The sequence below is a fragment of the Phyllopteryx taeniolatus genome, chromosome 5 (assembly GCF_024500385.1).
Source record: "Phyllopteryx taeniolatus isolate TA_2022b chromosome 5, UOR_Ptae_1.2, whole genome shotgun sequence".
Taxonomy (NCBI): domain Eukaryota; kingdom Metazoa; phylum Chordata; class Actinopteri; order Syngnathiformes; family Syngnathidae; genus Phyllopteryx; species Phyllopteryx taeniolatus.
This window is the reverse complement of record NC_084506.1, coordinates 22,376,529-22,400,591: the sequence shown is the minus strand read 5'-3', so window position 1 is coordinate 22,400,591 and position 24,063 is coordinate 22,376,529. Positions and strand designations below refer to the sequence as shown.

At 38.1% G+C, this 24,063-nt stretch overlaps 1 protein-coding gene across 1 annotated transcript; it reads left to right on the top strand.

The window, feature by feature from the left end:
• The first annotated feature begins 194 nt into the window (after positions 1-194).
• Positions 195-23,676, top strand: LOC133478134 (caldesmon-like). Its single transcript, XM_061773815.1, has 15 exons — positions 195-292; positions 7,698-7,796; positions 9,115-9,240; positions 10,486-10,783; positions 11,609-12,166; positions 12,473-12,540; positions 13,035-13,296; positions 13,392-13,517; positions 14,893-14,936; positions 15,021-15,093; positions 16,147-16,263; positions 18,049-18,192; positions 19,954-20,028; positions 20,144-20,177; positions 22,782-23,676. The coding sequence occupies exons 2-14, from the start codon at positions 7,723-7,725 to the stop codon at positions 20,174-20,176; spliced, it is 1,998 nt and encodes a 665-aa protein (XP_061629799.1). The 5' UTR covers positions 195-292; positions 7,698-7,722; the 3' UTR covers position 20,177; positions 22,782-23,676.
• The last annotated feature ends 387 nt before the right edge of the window (positions 23,677-24,063 follow it).

Genomic DNA, 24,063 nt, shown 5'->3' with positions numbered 1-24,063 from the left:
CTTGGGTTTGAGAACCACTGTTCTAAATTCTACTAAATTCACCTGAGGAAAGGCTCCTAAAAAGTAGTTGTGCTTGTCATTCATCTAAAGTGGATCTTTTCAAATAAAACATAGTCACTCGTAAGTCACACCTTCTGTGGTGGTGATGGAAAAAAAAGAAAAGAAAAAAGGACAAATCCAATGTGAAGCACGCAGGCGGGGTTGAAGTCTCCACATTGGACTTAAAAACCACTCCCTGCTCTCCTGCTCTTGTTTTCAAGTTGGAAACTGCTCACTGTGGTCTGCTGTTTGGGTAAGTCTCCTCCACGGTCCATTACAATGCTTTTATTGCATTTGAAAGATTATTGACTCGTAAACCGTGCCATCTTGCACTTGGATTTCCAGCTTCTCTCTGTTGTGATAACTAATTGCTATTCCCGTTACCCGTATTGACTGCAATAAATATAGCCAAGATTATTGACTAAAAATAAGAAAGCTATTGCTCTGAAAGCAATAAAACGAAAACATATGTTGAGAAATTATGATTAATTGGAAGAAAATAATGAGAGCTTACTAGTTGTGTATTATCTGTACTATTTTAGAGGTACTCTGACAACAGGATAGAAATAAAACTGTAAAGGCAAAGTTGTGTTCAGTTGACAACATCTTTAGTGACATGTTTATTCCTTAGATGGTATTAAAGTTAAAGGAGGCCACATAAAATTGTGTGTGTGTGCTGTTAACTCGGAATGGAGCAGACGTGTTTGGGCTTCCAGAGCAACCTCTTTCTTCTTTCAAAGTGAATCCAGCATCTTTTTGTGAGCTATTTGCTAAATTTTATGAAGCACCAGCATGCACATACTGCATGACGGTTAATTGGCAGTACTGCCCAGATGGGAGGCTTCAAAGGAAAAAAGCAATTGTTCACCCCTAAAAAGCCAGTTTTTACAGAGTCCTCCATTATTCAAGTCTGACATCTACTCCATTATTTAGGGGACTCTAAAGTCTCACATTGTAGTGATTAAAAGAAGAGTTTATTTGTTTTAGCATTATGGGCAAATGGGGAAGTGCTCAATTACATTCAACAGATGGTGCTGTGGTGGAAAAAAAAAAACTTTTTCTGATTAAGTCATCAATAAATGGGAAATATATATATATATTTAGGGAACATGAAAGTGTCACAGCAACATGATTTAGGGAAGATTTTATTGGATTTAGTGCTGTTTAGCATGATTGGTAAATTGGGGAAGCCTCACCAGATCCAGCAGATGGCGCTGTGGTGAAAAAAGCAAAATTTTCTTACAACGTCTTTAATTGCAAAACGATTAGGGGACTTGAAAGTCTCACTCTTGACACTATTTAGGGAGGATTTGATTAGTTTCCGTATTCTGGGCAAATGGGGTAGTGCCTAAAAAGATCCAGCAGATGGCTCACTGGTGAAAAAAGCTTGTTTTTCTTACAAAGTCATGAATAAATTGTAAAAACAACTATTTAGGGGACTATAAATTCGAACGGATTTGTCAACGGATGCAATTTAGTGTCAAACGAATTCTACCTAGCAACAAGACCATCAGTCTTCTAGCCAGCTAAAATGACAATTTATAATACAGTAAATGAAGACTTTGTGTGCATTTGTCCTGTATGGACTCAACTATTTTCATGACAAATGCTTTTTTTTTTTTTAGCCTCTAACATTGTTAAACACGCCATTCATAGACAGTACAGATGGCCCATTAGCCTTTCTTTCATACTTTTAGTCCCCAGAGGAAGTGGATGGAATGTTAATTCATGTTAATATTAATGGAAAGAGGTTATTCTGGGACTGTCACTTTGTGTTGCAGCGGCAGATATTTGCAAGAGTAAATGGTTGCTCTCCATCCATGGCCTTGTAGCTCGGCCAAAGCTGGGACCAGCGAACAACAATGTCGGCCGTGTGCTTCCTTAAAAGGAGGCCGACCGCACCACTGGGCCAGATGATGGGCTGTGCTGTCCTGTCAGGCCCCAAGCAAGAAAACAAATTGCATTTGCAACTTTCCTGATGCCGTAGACCAGTGGTTTTGAAATGTTTTACACCACCTAAAACAATTCTTAGAATCTGCGAGTACCACCACCAACACCAAAGTTAAAATATATTAGCGTAGTATCAAAAACGAGACAGAGATTTTATTCCTAAAAAGTATATTTAATATTATTGTAAGCTACTGTAAGATTGTGCACTAAGGCCTTGTTCAGTTTTATTACTCTTTCAGCTTGTTCATAATCATCATAAACATCAGTTCTTGTCATTAGTATAAACTATCCCTTCATTTTTATTTTTAATCCTTAAAATTGCAGTTTGTTAACACTGCACAGGTTTTATAACAACTTCAAAAATGAAATATTTACATATTGACGACTACCTTTTTTTAAAAACTTATATTGCTTAATCGTACAGTCTTTCTACAGCCAGCAAAGGGAGCGTCCACTTATTAAATTACTATTTAATGAAATATTAAATAATTACATACAATTTTTACTTCAATAAATGTTTATCAACAAACAGTTTGTAAATACAAATGTATTGAACTTAAAAGTTAAAAACAACTGAATTGTAGTTATGCAGTGATTCTTTAGCGTACCTCTGGAGAAAGCCTGCATACCACTAGTGGTCCCACACTTTGACAATCACTGCTGCAGACAAAAATCACTTCATTTGCAAACTAAATTGAAGACCCTGATCCTTTTATTTCATGTAAAACTAAAAAGTAAGTCTTCCAGGAGCCTCCAATCACGGGCCACAAAACAAACCAACCCGCTTTCCAACCAGAGTGTACACAAACATTTTAATAGGTGCTGACTACACTATGTCACCCCATGTAAACTGTTTGGAATTTGTCTCCTGGTCAGGGATTTTTTTTTTCCCCCCACAGGTGACCATGTTTGGTCATGTCGAAGAAGCTGCTTTTGGATAGATTGTAAACGCTTCTCAGGGGCAAACCCCTCATCCATAAGTGTGCTGCCTTCTCCGTCGTAAAGGTTTCTCAGAGTACTGAGGCTGATGCTGCTGGAGAATTCCTGAAAGGAATTTCTGAAGTGAATAGATTAAGGTGGTGTGTTATTTTAGACCAAACTCATCTAGGCACCTTGCTTTGTATAGGAAAGGACCGTCTCCAAACTGTTACCGCTAGCCTAGAAGCTTAGAACTCTCCAAGAGAGTCTTGAAGTTGCTAAAATGAAGAATTGGAACTAAAGTGTGTAGTCGATTAATTAAGCGATTGAGAGGTGTGTTTGTCAGCTATCAAATACCACTCCTGCGACCTGGAAGAATGGATGCGACTTCGTCTAGCATCTTTCTAATGCCGACACATGACTACATGGTTGAGCCGTGAAAATATACCCGCTTAAACTAAAGCCTCTGGTGCCTAGAATATATCCCACCGGGGTATCGCGGGGTTTTTCCATGCCACAACAACGAGGCGCTCTAAAGTAGCCATGCCAGCGCAAAGCCCCTGTCCACATGCCGGCTCTCAAGTCAGACTTTTAAAAACATTTGTCATGCCTCCTTACTGTATAGTATTTCTGTGAGTGGCATGCACGCACTTAGGACCGACAACGAGGCGCTCTAAAGCAGCCACGCCAGCCCGAAGCTCAGGTCCACACGCACTCTAAAGCAGCCATGTAGCAGACTATCCGAATGGAAGACATATTTCTCAGGGTTTTAAGTGCGGACTAATTGATTGATAAAAGGTGTGTGTAGAATAGGCTGGAAAAGACTCAAGTGACTAAATTGTTCAAGAAGTTGCATTTTGGCGTGATTTAGAGCTGCGGCGCAACACTGAAAGTGTGTTCTTAAATGCGGCGACTGACCCAGACAGAAGTAATCAATTGTCAATTAGGAGGACTGCGAGCGACTCTTGCTCTCAGTGTGCAGCGTCTCTGTGTGCGAAACACAAGCAGCCCAGGATTACGGTGTTGACAAGGCTGGGAGTTCGGTCACTTCCTGTCTGCTGCTGTCTTTTATGAGTCTTTCATCATCCTCTATAAAACCCTGTTGATTTAAAGAATTGAACTTTAAACTTACAATAGCTTTTCTTTTACTTCAAGAGCTACCAAAGATGACAATATCCAGTGTTTAGGCTCCGTTCGTGTTTACATGTATCATATCATATTTGTATAAATAAATGATATCCATGTATTTAAGTTCGGGCTCTAACCATCATGTCATCAAACCGTTGTTATGCTAGTAGCATAGCAGCATACACAGAAAGTCCGCCAACCTGTTTTCCGGGTTTGGTCACGTGATGCTCCGCATATGGCAGATGGGGCCTTGCAGGTGCTTCGGTGTTCAAATGTACATTGAACCCGCATATATTAGTGGTCTGGCAATTGTGGATTTCACTATCTGCAGTTTTTATTTTTTTTTTTTAAACCTATCCTCTGTTATTTGCTAGGGGAAAGAATCCTAACCTATTCGCTGTTGTGCTCAGGCCAAAGCAATAGAAGTATAAACTTGGCACCATCTCATGGAATATTGGTGACATTAGTTGTTTTTTTTTCATGTGTGTTAGAGATGTCCTGTTTGGTTGGCGCTCTTTCAATGCACCTCGTGTAAAGTCAAAGTCTGCATTTGCTTCTCTCCTGATGCAGCTGCTAATAGTGTAGTCTACTTTGCCGTTCCAATTTACCTGGGCTACCAGCTCACCTACAACCCAAATGAGGATAAGGGTAACAGAAAATGGATGCATGGACAATAACAAAAGTTGAAATTTTCACATAAAAAAGTTGCAATTAAAAAAAAATGTGGGGAGAACGTTTTACTATAAAGCCAAGGAAAACGTTGTAATTTTACACAGTCAAAATTTTACAAAAATGTTACGATTACAGTTGTAATAATGTGAGAATTAAAAAAAAAATGCCATTTTACACGAATAAATTCAGAGTATTACGAGGGAAATTTTGTTTTTATTGCACACAAAAAAGTAAAGAAAAAAGTTGAACTTTCACGACAATAAAAAGGAGAAAAAAAGTTGTATTTTGACAAGAAAACAATCCAAATATTATGAAAACAAAGTCAGAATATTACATGAAAAAAATTGACATTTTACAAAAATCTAATCAGAATATTATGAGGAAAAAGTTTCACTTTTGGAGAGAAAAGTCAAAACTGTGACTTGAAAGTGAGCATGAATAGTTGTTAGTCTATATGTGGCCTGTGATTGGCTGTCAACCAGTCCCAAAGCCATCTGGAATAGCTTCCCGCACACCCATGACCCTAATGAGGACAAGTTCTTTTAACAATAAAATATTAAATGCACTTCAATAAGTCAATAGCACTTACAGTATTGAAGTGCACTTTTACATCATGGCAACGGGTTTTTAAATTGGTGTCAAATGATTTTTTTATTGAAGACACGACCTCAGAAGTTAACAGTTTGATTTTGGCACTCTGACAAAATGTATTACAGTTTTTCCTCTCACTAAAAGTGTGTTCTGTTTGTGACTTTATATGGCATCGTCCACTGCATACAAATCCACTTATATCACCATTGGTGGCCCTCTTATCGTATCGATTATATCTTCTGCATTAGTAAAGTAGTGGAAACAATAATAAACACACCATACTGGATGATGTCAATCAAACTCAATATCTCCACTGTAAGCTACTGTAACGCCTCTGGGTTATTTTGACTAGAATTATTAAGATCAGGTTTCATTTTGGTTTCATATTCCTTCATCGCCTTTGACGGGACGCCATTAGTAGCACCTCGGTCGAAACAGTGAATAGAACTCGAACAGTCATCTTCAGGCTATAGCAAAGTACACAAGGACAACTGAAACTAATATTCATGGTTATAAAGTAGTAAAAACATGTGGAAAGTAAGGATATCCCTATCACATTTTTATTCACCTGAGTCCGAGTTGCTTGATTTTGAAGATACATCTAAATTGTGTCTTAATTTGTATTTTTTCAAATAAAAGTACAGATATCTGTTTTCAAAGGTTGTCAGAAAAATAAATACTCAAATAAAGACACCTGTAAACTTAAGTACAGTAAAAAAATTATTTGTACTTTGTTACTTCCCACCACTTTTGGTGAATTTAAGTGATTTCAGTCAGTGAGACTCTCTAGGAATACTAGTCAATATCTGAAGTAGTCATGAGTGAATGGGACATTTAATAGCACGCATGCTGTACAACATGTAAAAAAAAAAAAATGATGCATATGGAAGGGGAATACATTAAGTATAGCAAGAGACGGGACTTGTGTGTATGAAAAAGTTGAATAGTGAGACAGGGAAGAAGGAAGAGGCAGGAGGAGCAGCTTTGCCTTTTGTGGTAGTTGAAGTCGCTGGAAGAAGAAGGGGCAGGAATTCTTTGTACTACACAAGGAGGGAGATACAATCCAGACTCGGGTTGATATATGGCGACAAGCCGTACGGGCGACCCTGGACTAAAGCTGGACTACTGTTACGGTGCCTCGTTACACTTTTATTTGTTTTTTGGGCGGAGCGGCTTTATTCTGTCCTGACTCATGTAATGTATTAATGTGGGTGTTGTGAATTGCTGTTTTATTTAACTTCCAGTTAAGCACCATTTTCATCAGAACTTAGTTGGATTTCATACAAAAACAATGCATCGTGATTAGTACCCACAATAGCGCCAGTCACTTACTCATCTTGTCAAAGTAATATATATTTATTTATATTTTACACGCCTCTATTACACCTAATTCTATAGCTTTGTTATGTTCTCAAGAAAAACTGGTAACACTTTTAATCTGATTAATTTTGCTGTGCTTATGTTTGGTGCAATACCTGGTGCAGATTACAAGGCACCTGAAAAAAACACATTTCAAAAATACTTCATAAATCCTTCAGTTAGAAAGTAAAATTTTATTTGAATACTAATTTCATTTTATTATTACTCTAAATACAGTAACAGGGTTGCAAAAAAATGCTAATGTTAGGTTTTTTTGCTCTTGAATACATGCTCGCTGTGTTAGCTGCTATGCTAACTGGTCAAGAAGAAACTAATAGCTACATAATGAAAAAATACATTTAATATGCCTTTTTCTCAAAATATGAGTAACATGTTGGTTGGAGTGACACACTCCATTACAGCTGACAACCTTGAAAAATAGGAAAAATAAAAGGACTCAGCTTATGTCTACCAATGGGTAGAGCAATTAGCTTTATTTCACTATACAACAGATCAAAAGAATCAGCTCATTTTGGGGTATGATTTTGTTGATATGTCTTTCTTGAAATTGTTAAAAACATTTGGTTTTATCATACATATTTTAAATAGTAGTAATTACGCTTTGAAGCTGTGTCTCTCAACATAAGAGCTATTTGGTATTTTAAATAATACTGAGGAATCACATTTACTACACCTACGTTTACATTTTTGCCATCTATTATTGGTGTTGGTTTTATTCTATTTGATGGCAATTCAATTGATAATTTTTTTGTTTTCTACTATACACTTCCTTTTTCATTTTCGCTTTTATTTTGCTGTTTACTCGATGGTGATATTCTGTCCATTGCCTTTTTATTGTGACGCACCATTTAATTTTGTTTCGAGAGGTGCTAATTCTGAAGTCTCATATAATTTTTGTTGGATTTTCCCCAAAACTTCGTATAGAGAATTTCACTCCTTTTCAGGTTCCATTCTATAGTTTTAGTTAATGACATTTTTGTTTGACCTCCAAATTTCCCTTCTCATGTTTTGCCTTCCAGAGAGAAAGCGAATCTTCGGGCCATCATGGACGACGACTTTGACCGCCGCATGGAGCTGAGGAGGCAGAGGAGAGAGCAAATGCGCCTGGAGGCCGAGAAGTGAGTCGAGCTCCAGCCGGCTGAGCCTATTGTGCTAAAGTTTTCATTATAGTTTTAGTTTCATCCCAACTTTCTCTCAATGCTCCAGGTTCAGACATCTTGAGGGGGATTTTTCTTAATCCTTCACACTGCCCGGCTGCAAAAATACTACTTGTGTCAACAAACATCCATCATGGTTCTTGTCCTATGAAAGTAACTTTTATAGTTACAGTATGATAAAACTGATCCCTGGCTGAATTCCGCTTGGAGCAGGATTAGCTAATGATGAGATGGATTTCAGAATCCCTCTTGCTGGATGTTATCTTTTATATGAACGTGTGTACAGAAATTTTTGTAATCCATATTTTATGTTAACTACAGTGATGAATCTATTCCAAAATTAATGTGCATAAATATACTTGCACAATCCTTATTTTGATGTTTTTTCCTAAAATGCATTTTGTCGAAAACAGAGCACTAAATCAATTTAAAAATCATGCTTTCTCCATTAGGTTACGTTTATTTAAAGGAACAAGGGTTACTTACATCGTGAAATGAATGGTGTATTCATAAACTGTCCTCATCCTTAATTTTGCTTAAATACAAGGTAATGATTAAAATGTGAATGTATGAATAAACCTCCATTCGTTTATTTTTATTAACAAAAGTAGTTATTGCATTAATTTTGGTTTTTTGTTGTCCTCCTGAAAATTCGAAGTATTTAAATGAAAATTATTTAATTAGTTTGTATTCATTTCTCATTAAATTGTTTCATAGATTTCTTGTAAATAATAAAACAAAATGTATTAATAAAATAGATTTTACATTACATTTGATAAGTTTTACTTTATTCAATAATTATGCAATTAAATACATACATTGATTACAAATAGTACAATTAAAATAAAAAAAATCTCTTTAAATTAGTTATTTTGTATTGCTAATGAAAATGTAAAAAAAAAATGTTTTACATTTTTAAATTTCAAACTTAGTTGATTAATTATAAATGAATTAATGATATAATTAAAATGGTAATTATTTTTAGTGTAGTATTAAATTAAAACTATTAAATTGAACAATTTTACATACTAAGCAGACATTTTAATTATTATTATTTTTACCTCAGGTACAAATGACATGGCCCATCTGTCTGTTTTAAAAATCAAACGTGGCCCTTGAGCACAAAAATTGGTCCATCCTTGAATTTGAACTGCTGTCCATGTTACATGAGTGCACATTGTACCTTAAGGCACACAACCAGACTCCTATTGTACACTACATCTAGTTCCGACAACAAGAGAGTACAACACATCAAACGCGTGCACGTGTGTGTTTACAGAATAGGTTACACCGACGACGACGACGACGGCGGGGAAGCGGCTCGTGAGCAAAGGAGACGTGCGAGGGAGGAGAGGAAGAAGATGAGAGAATCAGAAGAATCCGGCGACGTGATCAACGCCAACGAGTGAGAAACAAAGCGTCACACGGACCGCGAACGCAGCCTTTTCGCTTCTCCTGTCCTGTCCTATGGAGAGAGGATTGAGCATTTATTCCATATCCTGGATATCTTGCTTTAGGTTCATGTTCTAGTATGCTCTTTGTCCTCAACTAGCAAGACAATTCAGCGCAATAGCATTATGGCTGTCTTACTCGTAACGTTATTTCCACTACTGTATGACATTTCTGCACGATTGCAGGACTTCGAGTGAAACAAAACTGTGCACTAGTTGACATATAATCACTACTTGTACTACTAGTGAAACGCTAGCTGGTCAATAGTAGATTTTTATAGTGTCTCTAGTAGTATTAGTATGCACAGATGCCAACTAGTACACAATTTTGGCTCACGAGTAACATGTACTTGTCCTACTAGTGAGGATAAAAAGCGTACTCCGTTTGAGCATTTATTCGATGTCCAGCTTAAGGTCATACTAGTAGGCAAAAATGTGACACTTGTAGTAGAAAAAACGAGTAAGACAGTCGTTTTACTAGTGCGGTGAATTGTCTTACGAGTCATGATAAAGAGCATATGAACCGTGTTAAAACTGCTAGCAAGATTTGAACGTAGCCTCGCCTCACTAGGGTGGTTGCTATTCCACCACAGTTTCAGCAAAGCTCCTGAAGCCCAAAGTAAGTGTCAGTGCAAGGATGCTGGGGTATGCCCGCTTCAAGTGTGCTTGCGAGTGCATGGCAAATGATTGACACCTCGTCAGTCATGCCCTCTATCTCTGATTGGTTGTTTTTCCTTGGGTGCAGTGGTTTCTTGCAAATGAAATTATAGGCACATGATGGGGCTAGAGAAGGCTGATTTTTTTTTCTTTTTTTTTTCTCTCCAGAGATCATTTTACTCGTACTACACTCAGGTCGTACTGAAAGTTTCAAAAAATTTGCCAAAAAGTTTTATTCTTTTTAAATTGCAAATTTATGGCTTGAGCTTGATATCAAATGAATGATTTTTTTTTTTATGTCAAGCATATGGAATCATTTGAGCATTTCTTTGATAACAAGGATATCCAGCTTCAGGTCATACTAGTCGGCCAAACGTGGCACTAAATGTGGAAAAGTCTTTATTAGTAAGAAATTGCTGTTCTCCTAGTGCACTGAATTGTCTTACTAGTAAGGGCAAACAACTTCCTGGTGCATGGACTTGAAGTTTGATGTCAAGGATGTGGAATAAATGCTCAAACAGCTTTCCGTAATGTCCTTGCAGTGTGGCGGAGAGCAAAGCCTCATGTTCCTCTGCCATGAGTATCGCGGTCACAGATGACGAGCAGGCTCTGGAGGAGCGCCTGGCCAAGAGGGAGGAGCGAAGGCAGAAGAGGATGCAGGAGGCCATCGAGAGGCAGAAGGAGTTGGACCCAAGCTTCGCCGCGGCCAACGGGATCGACGGGTCGCCAGAAAACCAGGCGGACGTCGACGGAGGGAGGCTGAGAGACGCAGAAGAGGAGGAGGACGAGGAGGAGAAACAAGTCCAGGAGGAGGTGACTGATGATGATACAAAGGAAGAGGTAATCAGCGGATTACATGCACCAAGAAAGATATAGTCAGTATTGCTGTTTGTTGGAAATTTAAACTTTTAGTGAACACATGGAACAAGAAAAACTCAAATACATTTTGTCAAGTTCATAAATAAACGTATAATAATAAAATTATAACTAAAATAATCAATTCAGAGATCCTTTTTTAAAAATTGAAATCATCTGACAACAACGTCAAAACCGAGTGGCCGGTTATACAAAAATGCCCGTATGTAGACTGTAGCATATTTCATATTTTAATTCTATCCATCCATTCATTGTCAATAACATTTATCATTGTTCGTGAGCTGGAGCCTATCCCAGCTGACATTTGACAGGAGAAGTTAGAAGCACCCTAGACTGTGTGGATCCGTGCATATGCCGCATGCAGTGGACACATCCCCAAACACAAATCCTCCCCCAGCCGTCGACGACTTCACCAAACAAATCGAGCATGTGCCTGTCGACAAAACTAACGGCGATAACGCTGTTAGCAAATGTTAAATCTGCGCATCCGACAACATTGCACCTCTGCTTAGCTGATGGCTTTGACACAATCTGGGTAGTTGCTGAGCAACAGACAATTTGTACATGTTCCATAATATCCATAAGATAGCTATGTACCACATAAGCTATTATTCATCAAAACTGTTAAAGTCTGCACTCTTTCACATTTGCATGTTTTTTCTGTTCTTTTGACAGGGGCCAGTGGACGTGTTAATAACGCTAACTTCCAGAACTGAGTTTTGTCCTCTCATATGAAATTTTCTCTTAACTTTTTGTCCAGCAGTGTGAACACAAACACTTCTTTAACAGGACAAGACTGAAGCTGAGGACGAGGAAGAGGCTGCTCCTGATGTTGACAAGGAAGAAGAAAAACAGCAAAGGATAAGGAAAGAAGAGGAGGAGGACCGTCAGCAGAAAGAAATGGAGGAAAAGAGGAGGATAGAGGATGAAGAGAGGCAGAAAAAAGAGGAGAGGAAGAAGAGAGAAGAGGAGGAGCGACAGGAAAGGGAAATGGAGGAGAGGAGGAAAAAGGAAGAGGAGGAAGAACAAAAGCGGGAGCTGGAGGAGAGACGCAGGAAAGAGGAGGAGGAGGCGGAGAAGCGAAAACGGGAGATGGAGGAGGAGAAAAAACGGAGGGAGGAGCGAGAAAAATGGGAGCTGGAGGAGAAGAAGAGGAAAGAGGAGGAAGAAAAACGGCAGAAAGAAGCAGAGGAGAAAAACAAGGAGGACGAGCAGAAGAGGAAAGAGATGGATGAGAGGAAAAAGAAAGAAGAAAAACGGAAAAGGGAAGCCGAGGAGAAGAATAAGAAAGATGAGGAGGAGAAACGCAAAAAGAGAGAGATAGAGGAGAAGAAAAAGAAAGATGAGGTTTGGTTATTTACTAACGTACATTTGACCAAATATGTACTGTAAAAGACAATGTACAGTACAGTATGTATACACTATACTTCATATACTATGTGCAACAGATATGTTTTGCTATAATATGTGCATATTTGACATATCTATTAAATTTATATCAAAGTTAAAGAGAGTGGGAATTAAAGACAATGTCAATCATTTAAGTAAAATTTAAAAAAAAATATAGATCATGTAATTGTTACTGTATTTTTGTTCTTACGGTAAAACTGTTTATGTACCTGTAATTTGTATTTTTTTTTGTTTTCTCCCAAGAATGGAACAGCCAAACAGAATGGAGCACTCATTGAGAATAAACTGAAAAAGCCAGACAAGCTATCCAGGTAAAATGGCTATGAGAGAATTAAATGAAAACCGTACTGTGAAATTATACCCTAAAAAAAAGAAAAAGAAAAATGTGCTCTATTTTTGTGGACTGGGCAACTGCACAGGGGTGCAAAAACTGCCGCATATTGATTTTCGTGCGAGCGCAAGGCTAGTTGCGCATTTGCCAATTTGGCGGCCAAGCCAGGCGTACCGGCGCAACGCCCGTAGAGGTCTGCTTTCAGTTCCGTTTAAACGGAAACAACTGGGAACATGCGATTTTCTTTTCTCATATTGCACTCTCGTTTTGTAAAATTGCAACTTTTCAAATTTATTTATTAGTATCTCCTCATGCTATTTCGACTTTATTCTTGTACAATTACAACTACAATTTGCTTGAAAAATGAGATTTGTTCGTTGTAACATCACAAAGTGTTGTCAGTGTTTTGGAAAGTTTCGACTTTTTTCTCATAAAAACTTTATTCTTGTACAATTACGCCTTTCTGGCCGGCAGAAACGACGTTCCTTCAGTGGAGCCGGCATTCTCGGAGCGCCAGGAGGCCGAGCGCCAGGAGGCCGAGCGCAAGCTGCAGCAGCTCCAGCAGCGGCGGCACGACGCCGAGAGCGAGGAGATGGAGAAGATGAAGCAGAAGCAGCACCACGCCGAGGCCGAGCTGGAGGAACTGAAGAGCAAGAGGGAGGAGAGGAGGAAGGTCCTCGGGGAGGAGGAGAAGCAGAGGAAACGACAGCTGGAGGACAAGAAGAGCAAAGAGCAGGTGAGGAGGAACTTTCGTAGGTTTTGGGGGGGAGGGGGGGGGGGGGGGCAGGGTCTGTTGATTCGGGAAATGTTTGACCGCGAATGTCTGCACAGGAGGAGAGGAAGAGGATGAAGGAGGAGATCGAGAAGAGGAGAGCGGAGGCTGCAGAGAAGAAGAAGCAGCTGGGGCAAGAGCCGCTGAAGCCCTCGTTCACCATCAGCCCCAAAGGTTCATCCAAGGTAAGCACTGCTCTTTATTAACAACAAAAATAGTCTGATCTTTGTCGGCCGGCGCTTAAAGGCTTTGATTTGACCGGACTCTCCCTAATGTTACGTTCACACCGGATGCAAAGCCAACGTTCGCCTCGCGTCCCTTGCACGAGTTAGACTGCAGGCGTACTTACACACACAGAACCCCCGCATTCGCTTCATTGGCACCACATCCGTATGCTCCTCCCACCTTGTTCCTTTTCAGAAGGCCGTTGGCGCGCTCACGTCTCACGACGGTGTGCTTCCTTGCAGCATTATTAATTTATTCTTATAAAATATCTTTTTTTCTTGTAAGATTGACTTTCTCATACAAGTATGAGTTTTTCCTCGAAAATTGTGATTTCCCTTGCAAACATTACTACATATATATTCTTGTGAAATGTTGGCTATTTTTCTTGTAAAATTATGACTTTATTCCCAACTTTTTCCATGAGGAAATGTTTGTCCCTCGCATTGTTTTTGTAAAATTCTGACTTAATATTACAACTTTATTATACAAGAATGACTTTTTTCTTTAAACAAGATAGATTTTTTCTGTTATATTAGGACTGTATTCTTGTAAAATCTGAACTATTTTTTCACACATAAATTGGTTTTTTTTTAAATTTCTTGTAAAATTATGACTTTATTCTTGTACGATTACAACTTTTTTTGTGAAAAAATATGACTCTTTCTTGACAAAAACATTTCATAATGCAATTCAATATTTGTTACAACTTCATTTTTGTAAAATTGAGACTATATTCTTGTATAATTATGACTTTTTCCTCATAGTAATACTAATTTATTGTTTTTCTTCTCATGTTAGCGTTTTCTAGTTACTTTGGCCACTTATCCTATCTTTCTTGTATTTTGAATGTTTATTCAGAATTCACCTTTTTTGCTACTTTATTTTTGTAAAATTCTGACTTTTCCCGCATAGTATGACTAATGTATTGTTTTAAAAGTACAACTTTTCTAGTTACTTAGCCCACTTATCCGAACTGGATTCAAAAGTCAACAGTTGTACATTTCACCGCAGTTTGTTGTACAGCGTTAAGAGACACACACTTGCAATGTTTGCCTTCAGTTTGCGTAAAAAGCTTAGGAGCAGTGGCCAAAGGTTCTTACAAGCACTTGAGCAAGGAACAAACATTACAACGGAGCTCCAAAATGATTCATATTCCCTGGCCACAAATTCAGTTCAAGTGAACACAATGTTCTCCAGAACAAAACAACCTGGCAGGGACAGAAAAGTCAGACTGTTCTAGAATCAGCAAGGCAACTTGACCCGCTAGTCATATCGTGTATTAATCCCCCTGGCTGACTATTTTTGTCTTTAACGCCGTGTTCTTGCTTCGCGCAGATTGGGGAGAAGGCGGAATTCTTGAGCAAATCGGCTCAGAAAAGGTGAGGGTTTTAGATTGTTTGGATGTAGCGCAGATGTGTCGAATCAAGTGTCCGTCAGTGTCTGACTTTTGTGCTCGGCTGCAGCGTGAGAGCGACGCACGCACCCATCGTCTCCAAGATCGGCAGCAGACTAGAACAGTACGCCTCCGCCATCCAGGTAACACTCCACTGAATCTTACTGTCGTTTTCTGTTAGTTTTATTATGCAACCAAGAATATTACATTATATTTGATCACACAATTAGAAGATTTTCTCATCAATGGCGACTTTTATTCCCTCATCATATTACGATTTTATTCCTGTGATTTTCAAAGTGTTGTACTAGTACTACTAATTGTTTCTGGGCTCCTTCTAGTGGGACGCAAAGGAATTACAGCCTAACTGTAGTTCCGTTGTATCTAACTTTTAGTCCAATAAATTTGCATTTCATCTTTGAGAATTGTTAAAGCCTGACTTTTTTTCTAATAAGATTCTCAACCTTTTCCTTATTATTTTCTTGGGAAATGAGATTTTTTTTTTCCCCTCGTAAATTTCTGAACATTTCTTATAAAATTAAAACTTTGTTTTTTTGTAAATTTGTGAGGGTTTTTTTTTTGTCAAAAAATGACCTTTCCTTTTAATATTACGACTTCATCCTTGTGAAGTCTATTTTATTTTTGTAAAATTATTCATACATTTTACACTTTACACTAAAATTTAAATTTTATTTTCTCCTAAGATTACAACTTTATTCTTGTAAGATGACTTTTTCCTTGGAGTATTATGACTTTATTCTTGTAAAAAAAAGGAAAAAAAGTTATTTCATATTTACATAAATTTTTGGAAAATTTGTTCAAATTTTCACACTGATAATGTAACCAATTTATTCTCATACACTTATGACTTTCTTGAATAAGTGACTTTTTTCTTGTAATATTACAACTTTTTCCTTGAAAATAATATTTTTTTCTAATCACAACTTTATTTTTGCGAAATATTTGTTTTATATTTTTTACTTTTTTCTTCGACAATGTTTTTTTAAAATACAGTTTCCTTGTAATATTACGACCTTATTCTTATGAAATAAAATACATATTTTCATCATTTTACAAGTTTATTTTGTCAAATTATTTGCAAATTTCTATATTGTAAAATTTTTTTTTTTTAAATTTTCTCTTAACACTACGACGACTTCATCAGAATCAAAATCCACCTTTTCTTCTTTCCACAGGGGAACAAAGAGGTGAAGTCCCCCAAGCCTCTCATGGCTGACATCCCCTCAGGCGGCACCCGCAGCATCAAGAGCATGTGGGAGAGCGGCAACGTCTCTGACAATCAAGTAAATAAGGTGTTAGCTTGACTTACTGTATGAGTTCCCCAACGTATGAGTTTTTTGACTTACGCGCCATTTCTCGGTTGATATTAAAAAAAAAAAAATGTATTTGCTTTCTATTGTGAGCAAAAATTAGACTTATGAGTGATTTTCTTTCTATCCATGACATATTTTTTCCACTCCCTGAGCGTGCCGGGTTTGGCAGATAGCAAACATATCTTTAAAAAAGGCCAAGTGTACTTGCTTTAAAATGTTTATTGCCACTCCCAGATAGATAGATAGATAGATAGATAGATAGATAGATAGATAGATAGATAGATAGATAGATAGATAGATAGATAGATAGATAGATAGGTGCAAGATAGATGAAAGCCCGCATGGAGTTTGCTAAAAAAAATAAAAAAATAAAAAATAAAAAAAAAACACCTGAAGGACTCCAAGATGGTGAAAAATAAGATTCTCTGGTCTGGTGAGACCAAGATAGAAATTGTTGGCCTTAATTCTAAGTGGCATGTGTGGAGAAAACTTGGCAGTGCTCATCACCTGTCCAATACAGTCCCAACAGTAAAGCATGGTGGTGGCAGTATCTTGCTGTGGGGGTGTTTTTCAGCTGCAGGAACAGGGAGACTGGTTGCAATCGAAGAAAAGATGAATGGGGCCAAGTACTGGGATATCCTGGACGAAAACCTTCTCCAGAGTGCTCAGGACCTCAAACTGGGCCGAAGGTTCACCTTCCAACAAGACAATGACCCTAAGCACACAGCTAATATAACGAAGGAGTGGCTTCAGAACAACTCCGAGACTGTTCTTAAATGGCCCAGACAGAGCCCTGACTTAAACCCAATTGAGCATCTCTGTAGAGCCCTGAAAATTGCTTTCCACCAACATTTGCCATCCAACCTGACAGAACTGGAGAGGATCTGCAAGGAGGAATGGCAGAGGATCCCCAAATCCATGTGTGAAAAACATCATTTCTAAAAAGACTCGTGGCTGTATTAGCTCAAAAGGGTGCTTCTACTAAATACTGAACAAAGGGTCTGAATACTTATGGCTGTGTGATATTTCAGCTTTTCTTTTTTAATAAATCTGCAAAGATTTCAACAATTACGTTTTTTTCCCCTGTTCATATGGGGTGCTTTGTGTACATTAATGTGGAAAAAAATGAACTTAAATGATTTTAGCAAATGGCTGAAATATAAAAAAAAGAGTGAAAAATTTAAGGGGGTCTGAATACTTTCCGTACCCACTGTAACTTTGTGTAGCGAATCTTCGCTTGTTTAATGCTAACACATAGTGTGAAACGTCATAGATGGGCTTGCGTAAATCGCAATAATATCGGGATTTATGAACTTTTAAAAAACAACTAGTGCTATTACTGCAGCTTAGGTGCGACGGTCTACTAAATGTTTCATCATCAAATCTAAGTTTATTGTATGAACGTTTTATACTGCCCCCCTGGTGGCCAAGATGCACACACTACAAGGAGCAGCACATTGGCCATTGAATCAAAGCAGCAAAAAAAATAAAAAAACTCGAAAAACTGTTTCATTCTTTCACATGCTGTTTAATTATGGTGTTACTGTATGTTTTTATAAAGTACAATACTATAGAGAACTATTTTTCATTATTAACACATACCAAAAACACCCCAAAAAAATTTGGTTTTTTGGGGAGCTGGGACGGATTAATGCCCTTTCCATACATTTCAATGGGGAAAGTTGACTTAAGTAATGTGTGTGGCCATGGAATAAATGAAACTTGAAAGTGAAGGTACCACTGTATCTTATTTGTCCCCTGCAGGATTGCGTGTCTATTAAGGGAAGCGTCGTCAGTCGGACAACGAAGCCTGCACAGGCCGATAAGACGCCACCTGCAGCAGCGGTGGTGACGAAGGCTGCAACAAGGCCTGATAAAACCCAGCCTCCTGCAGAACAACGCACTAATGTAAAAAGCTTCTATTGCTGTGATATGCTGTGTACGGTCAACTATGAGCATTTAACATCATTTAGCAGCCATTTAGCTTCACTTTAAATATTTTATTGAAGTCATTATGCCTGGACTACGCAAAATGAAATTTTTTTCAGCCACTAAAATACTGTATGTCTGCTAAAAGCCTCCGGTGGCTGAAATACATCAAGCTAGATGGTCACAAAGATTTTACCCACTACGACAACGAGGTGCTCTAAAGTGGCCACGTTACTACGAGGCCCCTGACCGCATGCTGACTGTGACGTCGAAAAAAAAACAACAACAAAATTTAATAAAAATACTCTCACCTCCTCGCTATTCCACATTTCTCTGCCTGATGTGCGTGGACTCACGACCAACAATGAGGCACTCAAAAGCGGCCATGCCAGCGGACTATCGGAAGGGATGATGCACTACCAGGGTGTAGGCATACAGTATCTCGCTAGCTGAATGCACGTCGTAATTGTGATGGATAACCACTGATGCACTGATTCACCAAAATGTAAATGTGTAAAATTGTTATATTAATCATTAACATTTTGTGTAAAAGTGTCAATTTAAAAAAATTGTTAAAAAGGGATTAAAGTGAGCCGGCACGGTGGTCCACTGGTTAGCGCATCTGCCTCACAGTTCTGGGGACCGGGCTTAGGGGTTCTCGGCACAGTGGCTAGTGTTCAACAAATCTGACTCCCTGGCTGCTAATCACTCTTGCCCCTGCATCCCTCCAAACCTGCCACCCCGATTTCAACTTTTTATGAGCGATATCTTTAGACGCCCCTAACAACAAGCAAGTAACCTTGGCCTTGTCTCGTGAGGCAACATTTCCCCCTGTTGGAAATCTCCACTCCACTGCTACCACTTATGTCTTTTACTAAGTGTATTCAATTGTTACACCATTACACTTGTACGTGGCTAATTGTAATCTTTAAATTATTGAATATGTTTCTGTTTTTTTTCCACAGCAGTTGCAAATAATTGAAATACAGTATTGTATAGTTTTAAAATCTTAGAATTGTCCTTATGTTGAAGATTTGAAAGCAGAACATTTAATCTACACTGCTGGAGTGCGTTTAGGCCTTTACAAGCATTAGAATTCTCATAATAATGAACACTAATCAAACTGTTCAGCCGAAGATAATTATACGTACTTTTCTAAAATGTTAGTACCATTTTCCAAAAAGTTTCATCTTATGTATATCCAATTTTTTTCCCATTCCAATCATTTTAATTAGATATTGTTACTATTCAACCCATTCCATAATATCTCATCAGAAGATTGTCCATACAATCATACTGTATGTCTTTGCTTCATTGACTGTCGCACCAGGGCTATTATGAGCAGACAAAATTATTCATAACCTGTACAAATTTGGAATTAAAGATCATTTTTATTTGCATACTATGTATCTTCTAGCAGTAAATGACAAGAATGAAGCAAAAGAATGAAGCTGTTGTGTTAAGACATGGATTTGAAAAAATGCACACAATTCTATCATTCTTTTTGACATTTTGACAAAAGGTGCAAAATAACCAGTGTTCCAAATGTACTGTATTGTTGATAATGTAAATTATGTTACAGGTTACCAGGATCAGGTATAATGTAGGAACTATTTATTTTCATTTTCTTGTAAAATAAACACATCATTTCGTAATTTAATCGATCACTTTGGGCTAAAGCAAAAATTACCAAATGTGATCCTCTGCCCAATAAACGCTGTTTCTATTGACATGTGACAGGACGTGAATAAGCAAAGCGATGTCTGTAACAAGCGCAACATGTGGGAAACCAAAAAGAGCTCGACGCCAGCCAAGGTAACACACACACACACACACTAGCATCTCCTATTAGTTACCAAGACATTTTTTTTTTTATGTAATGTTACGAACATGCTCCACCCAATAAATGTATTCCTCTGTGCTCTTGCAGGTGTTGGTTGGAGTCAAAAGCAAGTTTGCTTAAAGTAAGTTCCTTAATCATAAACGTCTATCTTGTAATTGTCCGATAAAAAAAATTGTGTTGAAAAAAAACATCATATCCTAATTGTAATTAATCATATTGCATCACAAATGGAGTGAATCATCTTGTTTTATAATTGTAATGATTCGTATCGCATTGTATTATAATTGGAGGAAAAAATTTAAAATGTATCGCAGTGAATCTTTTTTAATGGCACTCTAATTGTAGAGAATTGTATTGCCTTGTAATTGTAGTGATTTGTATGACATCGTATTGTAGTTGTGGTGAATTGTATTGTAATTCTACGGAATTTCGTCATACAGAATGTCATCGCATCATAAATGGAGTGAATCATATCATAATAGAAGTGATTGCATCGTATTGCATTTGTAGGGAATCGTATCACAATGCATTACAATTGCAGTGTAATGGATGCTTCATCAGTAACAGTGTCAACCTGCGCTACAATAAAGACATTTCCGAGCATTGGTATAAGTCATCAGAATAACTGCCGCATTGAATGTAAATGTTTTTTGCACATCGGAGTCCCTCACAGGGCCTGTGATTGATTTATACGGTAGCCCTTCACCTCAGAACCACGTCAACCCACCCACTGTCATTTGTGTATTTTGAGTGGCTGTCCACTGGAAATGGAGCCCACGACTCTAAATTTAAAACGACCCGTCACCTTGACCCTGTTTCCCAGTGCTGTATAAAGAAACCAGTCCACATGACTGTCGTGTTGTCACCCACTGCCACCACCTGGGCCGTCTGTTACGCATACCCTAGCGCAGCTGCTTGATTGTCACATTACGACTGACGGCTCAGTGGCTTAGCGATAAGCGAGCGACAACTCAGCAGAAGTCCCTTGAGCTTATTCACTCAACAACAACGATAAAAACATTCCTGCAATCGACTCCAGCAAACTTCTCTGCTCAAAAGTTGCCTCCAGACGTCAATTGCGCCCAAACGGCGTTCTGGGCTTCCCACCATCAGCACTTTGCCGTATCGGAAATAGAACGCAGAGGACTGAAGTAAAGGGCAAATGACAAAGTTACACCTTTCAATCACACAAAGGCACAGTCATTGACTGTCAGCACTATTCACTGGAGAAGCAGGAACAGATGGGGACTCCAAAAAAGTCGTCTAACGGGCTCCATTCTTCCTGTGTGGAGTTTGCATGTTCTCCCTGTGCCTGCGTGGGATTTCTACGGGTACTCCAGTATTCTCCCACAATCCAAAATCATTAATGGTAGGTTAATTGAAAAGTCAAAATTGTCCAAAAGTGTGAATGTGCAAATAAATGGTAGTTTGTCTATAGTGTATGTGCCCTGCGAGTGGCTGGAGACTAGCTCAGGGTGTACCTCGCCTCTCGCCCAAAATCAGCTGGGATAGGCTCCAGGACACCTGCAACCCTAGTGAGGATAAGCGGTACAGAGAATGGATGGATGGATGGGCTTTGGGTCAATATAGGCTGGGGAACACCGGTTTAACTTGTAATTGGAGTAAATCATATCGTATCTTAATTGGAGTACTGTAAGTGGTATCAAATTGTAATTGTACTGAATCGCATCACAATGTAATAGAAGTAAGTCATAACTGGAGTAAATCATATTCTAATTGAAGTCAATTACATTTTGTTACTTATCTTAATTGGAATAAATGTATCATTAATTAATCAGTAATTGTAGCGAATCGTATTGTATCGTAATTGGAGTAAATCATATCGTATCTGACAAGCACCAGGTTAACACATAATTGGAGTAAATAATATCTCTTAATTGGAGGAAATTGTATCATAACATCCATCCATCCATTTTCCGTACCGCTTATCCTCACCAGGGTTCGCGGGCGTGCTAGAGCCTATCCCAGCTATCTTCGGTCGAGAGGCGGGGTACACCCTGAACTGGTCGCCAGCCAATCGCAGGGTATCATAACATAATTGGAGTAAATTATATGAAAATGGGAGTAAATATATCGTATTGTAATTGGAGTAAATAATCAGATGTTATCTTCATTGGAGTAAATGGTATCATTATTGTAATTGTAGCGAATCGTATTGTAAATGTAGTGAATCGTATCGCATTGTATCATAATTGGAGTAAATCGTATCATATCCGATAAACACTGATCTAACACGTAATTGGAGTAAATCATACCATATCTTAATTGGAGGGAATGGTGTCATATCATAATTGGAGTGTATCGAGCCTAGAGTAAGTATATCGTATTGTAATTGCAATAAATCATACCGCATCTTATCATCATAGGAATAAATCGCACCAGATCGGACAAGCCCTGGTCCAACTCGGTGGTTCCCAACCTTTATTGAGCCAAGGCACATATTTTACATAAGAACATTTCACAAAACACCACCAAACAAAAATGTCCCAAAAAGCTTATAGTATACTAAAATAATATGGTCATAGTGGATGAGCATTTCATTGTTCTGCCCATCACTGCATGTTGCTGGCATAAATACTGTAGTTTACTACATTATTTTTATTAAATAAGGATTTCTCTTGTAGGAATCATCGGTTTAACTCACAGCATTGACAAGTCTCCAGTGCAGCGCTGACAGCCTTGTCTCATTCTATTCACTCTCTAGAATGCCAGCAAATATTCACTGCCTGCCTTCAAGCATGCTGCCGAGCGAGGATCACATGACCAGGATGAGCCACACTGTCCCATTCATCTGAAGAGTTCAAAAACAAAAGTAGCAACCAGTGCAAAAACCATTTAGTTTAACCAGAGCGAACACTGTTATCAGTCCAAGAGCTGAAGTGTTTGTCAACATGTTTAAAAGTTTCCTCCCCTTTACGAAATTGTAGTTTTTACGTTCACTTTTGTGATTTTATTGCAGTGTGCGCCCACTGCTCTCATCGAGCTTATCAAAGCTAGTTAGGCTAGAGGTCAAGCCACCGAGCTGAATAAGTTTGTAATTAAATGGTTTTCTAGCAATGGATGATAATCAAATACAAAACAATATACTAGATTACAGTCTTGAAAAGTAAACACCCTAAAGGTAAAGGCGCTTGTTCGAAAATTAACACAAAATCGCAACCCTATGTCTATTACTAGTAGTATTAGTATAAATTGATTGACAAAAGGTGAAACTCAGACCAGACAATGATGCAATTTATGCTAATGCTAATCTGGTTGAAGCATCATCGTGTTGCCGTGCAGATAGCGTGTCGTTTTTAATTTCAATAAAAAGGCTCCCCTAATTTATTAAATACATTAATTGATAATAACAAAACTGCAAATTGTGTTAGTGCCGAGCGACTAACATTTACGCTGATACTATTCCGCGTCAAATGAGAAGCTTTTAAAAAAATGTGTTTTTCAGTATATGTATACATCACGCTAAATTGCTTTGATCTCACTAACCTCCTGGTTGGTGGCGGCTCAAATATGCCCATTTTAAATTAAAACATAATATAGTTAAATGATTTTTTTGTTACTATGAAACTTCTGATTGGCTCAATAAAGGGATACAAACAGTTTGTTTTAGTGAGGGGTTGTGTTGACAGTAAGGACATGTAACAACATACCCGAAGACCAATAAAGTATTCAAATGTGTATTTGACTGTACACTGCAGGTAACTACAGTGGCTATAAAAAAGTCTACACATCTCTGTTCAAATTTGCCAGGTTTTTGTAATATAAAAAAAATAATAATAATACACCAAGATCAATCATACAAAAAAACTTAACTCTTAACTCTCCTTTTTTAGTTTACATCATGAAAACCTAGCATTTAAACAGGGGTGTGTAGACTTTTTATATCCACTGTATTTTTCTATTTATCCTGTGTTTACAATAACACTGCATTTTCACTTTGCTTGTAGCATGCACGGCATTCCGATTTAAAATATGTTCCTTTCAGG